The sequence below is a fragment of the Cotesia glomerata genome, linkage group LG1 (genome assembly GCF_020080835.1).
Source record: "Cotesia glomerata isolate CgM1 linkage group LG1, MPM_Cglom_v2.3, whole genome shotgun sequence".
In the NCBI taxonomy this organism is placed as follows: domain Eukaryota; kingdom Metazoa; phylum Arthropoda; class Insecta; order Hymenoptera; family Braconidae; genus Cotesia; species Cotesia glomerata.
In genome coordinates, this window is record NC_058158.1 from 4,501,367 (window position 1) to 4,507,559 (window position 6,193).

Genomic DNA, 6,193 nt, shown 5'->3' on the forward strand with positions numbered 1-6,193 from the left:
ACGAAGCAAATTAAAATTGTATTTATTTATAAAATAATAAAGTACACGCGTAGAATTCAGTAATGTATGAAAATAAACGTACCGGAAAAACTTTGTTTGCAGACTTAAAGCTATGGGGGCGGAAGGATAACGTCGTAGACGGGGATGAAGATTATGAAGATTCAAGATCGGGATCTAAGTGCACTGCTTGGCAGTCGTCATCATTGCATTGGTACTTTGCTTTCATCAGCATCCACAGCTGCAGTCTCTTCATCCCGGTTGAGAGGATAAACCTTCGCCTAACTTCCTTACTAAGTCATTAGGATCACCCATCCTACCTCTTGTCGTCGACAAACGCGCGAAAGACGACTTAAGTAATGGACAACCCGTTTAAATCGGTAATTTAAAAATTAACGCTTAATACTCTTAAGACACTGACGACAACCTTAAACTTTTTAGCAGGCTTAAAAGTTTATAAATCTTCTAATAAATCACCGAAAAAATTATTGGCATAAATGACGATTATAATTACCAGTGATAGTAATTATTTATCAATAAATAAACAAATAAGACAACATATAAAAACAACGCCGGATACGGTGAGCTGTACAGTATCGATTTTGAATTTATATTATTATTTTTAAAAAAGTATAAATACGTGCGTGCTTATTAAAACCGAACTGTTTTATAAATAAATTAATTAATTAATTAACAAACAAACAAAAAATAATTTATAAATATATAGAAACAGCGTGTTTAATCATTAATAATAATAATAATAATAATAATAATAATAATAATAAAATATGAGTCAATAGTGCCGATGTGAGTTTATTTATTAATATACAATAATATAGATTTACAAGAGCTTTAATATGTGCTATGGTCGATAAATGCATTCACTATTGATATAAATAAATGAATTATACATACATGTATAAATATACCACCGATGTAAATAAATTACGCCTGAAAAAATATATATGTATGCAAATGTTTATGTGAAATGTAGATTATTGCAATTAAATTGTAAGAAAATGTTTACACGCATCGCTTCGACGTGAATTATAAAATGGTAAATACGTTAATGGTGCCTTACACCTTTAATATAAATTCATATATTAATATTTATATTTCATACTTTGTATTTAAATTAAAAAAAAAAAAAATTATAAAGATTATACAATTTCAATGATAATTTTCCATTTGTTTTATTGACGAATTATTTATTTGATTGAGTTTTAATTTGAAATGATAATAATAAAAATGAAAATTGAAGTAATGCGTGTAATTTTATTAATGTACATGTACAGTAGAAATTATTCGAAATGATAAATGTAATTATTTAAATTTAAATAAGTGTATATGTAAACAGTTTTGAATGACGTTCATGTCATTTGAATACACGCTTCAATAAAAATATTTGTATGATTATAAATTATAATGAAGTATGATACTGTTAAGTGTGGATGCGACGGCGTGGACGTGCAGGGATTGTAACGCTTGTTTAATGTCATAAGGTAGTTGATATATTTAAGGTACGATCTTTTGATCTTTTTTAACCATAGGAAATGTTTTTTTTATATTATTATGAAAACTTATCGTGCTTAGTTGCTTTCTTTGATAATTTTTTTTTCACAGGCTTTTCATGCATAAACTTATGATAATTGGACGTGAATTTTATGACTAAAGGATGAAAGGTTTTAATTGAAATCTCCGAGTTTATATTAATTATTAAAAATGAAATTACTGTTTTTATTGAAGATGAACGTTTTATTTCACAATTTACAACAGTTCCCTTGAGAAAGAAGAAAGAAGTGAACTAACTCTAAAAGATTGTTAAGTAAAATAAAGATTGATACATCAAAAAGATTTACTTATCTTCTGAAGAAAAATTTTAATTATTTATTATAATATTTGAACACCATCGTTCTATAAAAACATTAAATTTAATAGTTCATTAAACTTATTGGTGTTATTTAATATACATGATAAATTTAATTACAAAAAATTAATACCTTTGGTGATTTTTAATTATAAAATTTATAATTACTCCAATTTCTCTCTTTGGAAATGAATTACAATAAAAAATAATAGTTCCAAAATAATATTAAATTTCATAAAAATTCTCTCATAAAATTCATAAAAAAGATAAATATTTGAGTTCATTTTTCGACAAACTTTTTAATTCTCCAAATTATCAATGATTAACGACTAATTGTAATTATTTTATGGTGAAATTAATGACTGTCTGAGTATCTAGACGTGGTCGATAATTCATAGTCAAAAATTAATGTAAGCTGTTTTATGATTGAAAGAAATAAATTTACAAATATATTTTGAAATTGCCTTATGTCGTTAAATTAAATAATTGAGTAATAAATGATATTCTCAAAGAACCTTTGATTTGAAAAAAACAGTAAGAATAAAAATGTGGTAATATATTAAAAAAAAAAATACTGGTCATTGTTGAGATTTATTACTCACTTAACTCAAAGACCAACATAAATAGATTTACAGCAAAAGATTTTATCAACCATAGATGAAACGCAAGTTTAATCATGCGAAAATGATCAGGTACTTCCCTGCTGCTATTGTAAAGAAAATAAAAAAATAAATAAAGTCTCAGAGTATTAAGCCCATGCATCGAGGGCAGATTGTAATCGTAAAAGATTTTTTATTTTTATTCATTTGGTATAAAAGAATAAATTGTAAAAAATAAAACACTAACCATTGCCAATGTGGAGGCATTTCATGAATCAGTAGAATAGTTTCTGCTTCAGTTACTACTTTGCAATCTAACATGTAATAATATAATACTGTACTTTGATACAATACCGACCACATACTGGTATGGCGTGAGTCTACTCCACTTCATTTCGATTATTCGACACCCCGCCGGTATTTAATCGGGGATCTTACAACACACTTTACATCCCCCTTTACTTTACCATTACATATAATTCACAATTTAATACAATCAAAGTAAAGACTCGACTCGTTAAACTCTCCATCATCCAAGAATCACGTCCGACAGAATGTTATTTCCGCGCTATTGTATTATTACTATTGTAACAAAAACTTTTGATCTGATTCTGTATCATCTAGCAAAGTCTCTGTTCACCCTCAGTCAAATACTCTGCTAACGTAACTTACAAACCACTGATCAAGAATAAACAGAGAGATTATGTAGACAGCAGTGCTGGGAATTGTTTGATGTATAATTCAACAATCGGTAATTCAATTGAAACTATTTTATTAAATTCTCATGTCATAAACACGAATCGACTGTATATTAAATTCATACTGACTTACATCTATGTAGTTCAGTAACTTATCAATCTTCATTAATTCATATGTAAATATTCAAAGGGATATTGATTATACTTATATATAATACAGATTATTTATATCATAATTATTTTATTTTAATTATGCATTGAATATTTTAATCGATATTTTTTGAACAAAAAAATTTTGGAACTTTTAAACTGATTTAAAAATTAGAAGTGATTCTTTAAAATCGAATAGAAAAAATAAAAAATTTTTAATTTTACTTTAAAGTATGAAATTTTGGAAAAAAATAAAATTGATCTAAATCTAAAATATCTTGATACATTTATATATATATTATATGTGTAGAATATATTAAAAGGCGGAGCAAAAAAATTCCCCTAAGAAAAACAGATGTCATGTAATTTAATTTTGTTATTTTTAATTTTTTCAGCTGCGGTAGAGAGAAAAATAAACTTTGAAAATTATTGTTTGAGTAGTATCAAAGTATATAAATTACATTTTAATTATTTCAACATTTGAATAAACAATAATTAAAAATAGGATTATTTACAATCATATTTTCACGGAACTTGTATTTCATTATTTAAATAATGATATTTTTAAATTTTAAATATTATATTGTAAATATTATACAGGTGTCCCAAAGTCACGGACGCCATTGTAGCATCTGATGAAAAAAATTATTCTGAGACGAAAAGTTCTTAGCTATTTTTCAATTAACCGCATAGATAATTAAATATTAATTAAAAATAAGGTCTCTTTATTTGTTAGAGAGAGCGCCAGTGTCCAGTAAAAGTATGTGCCAAACAAAGACACAACTAACTGTATGACTAACTAGTTTCTATAGCTAACGTAGTCACACATATTTACTTACACATTCACACGTGCAAGCGTCTTCGTTGGAACGCACTTGACTTGACATTAGCGCTCTCTCTCTCTAACGCATAAAGGACGTGATTTTAATTAATAATTCAGTATCTATGCGTCTGATTACAAAATGGCTAAGGACTTTCGTCTCAGAATTATTTATCAGGCTCTTTACAATCCATTAGGACACTCTGTATTGTGGGTTGTTCCAACAACCAAATAAATATATATAAAAGATTCATAAAATCGAAATTTAAGACGAAAAGATTTTCTTTGAGGAAAAATATTCAGAACGAAAAAAAATTATTTTCAATTTAACGAAATTATTATTGTTAATTATTATTAATAGATATTAAAATACTCGAGTACATAATTAAATGCTTTATTTTAATTATTGTTAGTTATAAATTGAATGATTAGATAAATAAGAAAACATTAAATGTATTAATACGCACTTTTACGCATAAAAATATTTTTTTTATAGCTTTTAAAATAGTTTTAATTATTAAAACAATATCCTGATCATGAAGTGTGTATTTGTATGTTATCTTGAGAGTAATAATTGTAAATTATATAATATAATATAATATATAAAAGTAGTTGATTAAAACCTTTTAGCGGACTGAGATAAAATAAAGATAATAAATATTTTAAAAGTCCGTCAAAAGGTTTGATATTATTTGATAAATGTAATAAATATAATGCAACGCTATTTAATTTGCATGTTATTGCGCCTGAGATGTAAGAAATAAATATTACACAATATATTTGTACAATCGATTACATTTACAAGTGTAAATAAAAAAAAAAGAAAAATATATAAGACATACATTTAGTTAAATATTTAAATAATTAAAAATTTTAAAAAATTGATTAAATCGGCCTCTTGGAAAGTTTATCCGACAATATTTTTATGATTACTTGTAAAAAGAATAAAATTGTAAGAATAATAAAAAACACAAATATACATATACGCTATTAAAAATGAATAATTTAATTTAAGTAAATTTGAGAAGAAATGTATTAAAGCAATTGCAGTTGCAGTTTACAAAATTACGTTAATTATATTGCTTAATTGGATAATGAATAACGATAAAAACTTACTTTTTAGGGAATGTAGTATTTAGTTTTGTAATTATTGAAATAATTTAATTACTTATATTAATAAATAGAATTTTGAATAATAAACTAACGAGTGTAAGGATAATAATTTCAAACTAGTTATCTTGAACCCTTATAATGTAATGCAGTATCGATTTTTTATTATTTTCTACATTTTAATTATTTCAGTATAATATAGACCGAGGAGTCAGAATTAATAATCTAATTTACGTGATATTATAATATCAATTCGCCATAACCGTTACTTTACTTTGCATACGCTGCAATAATTAACTCTGTTAGGATGTCAATTAAATTTTTATTTCTTTGAATTATTGTAATCGTAAATCGCGATCATTTTAGAGCAAATTTTCTTGTAGGGTTAATTTATTATTATTATTTACATTAGAATAATATAAAATTTTTTTATGGGCTTTGAATTTTTCCTTTAAAGTACTCAAGTCACAATTCTACTTCTGTTTTCCAAATAAAATTGAATTTTAATTTTTAATTTGAAAAATTTAATTTTATAAAGTAAGTACTAATTTATTGTTAAAAATTTGCTTTAGTTTTATCATAAATTTGATATCAGTCGTTGGAATGAAAATAATTGACGACAATATCAATTGAAGTAAATTATTAAATTAAAACTAAAATTTTATTTTTGTAAAGGTTTGAGAAAGACTTAATTTTAATTGAAAATTTTGTTAAACTTTAAAATCCTTTTAGAAAAATTATTTAAAACAAAAAAAAAAACATTTTAATACTTTCTTTCAATATCTAATTTTTTTTTGTCCATAAGTTAATATTTAAATGTCATAATAAATTTTATTAAGCGTAAAATTTTATTTTAAAAATATTAGAGATGATTTTAAAATTTTTTAAAACTAAAACTATAATTTATAATTTAAATAAATAAAAATAAAAATTACTATTGAATGTAATAATA

The 6,193-nt window shown here is 24.4% G+C and overlaps 1 protein-coding gene across 3 annotated transcripts in view; it reads left to right on the top strand.

Annotated features, from left to right (window-relative positions):
• Positions 1 to 444, top strand: part of LOC123275413 (neurotrimin-like) — a 129,662-nt gene extending 129,218 nt beyond the window's left edge. For all 3 annotated transcript variants that reach the window (XM_044743518.1, XM_044743516.1, XM_044743517.1), the window contains one exon: positions 103 to 444. In XM_044743518.1, coding sequence (XP_044599453.1) covers positions 103 to 302 — 200 coding nt within the window. In that variant the 3' untranslated portion in view covers positions 303 to 444. The remainder of the gene's footprint in view (positions 1 to 102) is intronic.
• Positions 445 to 6,193: the final 5,749 nt, after the last annotated feature.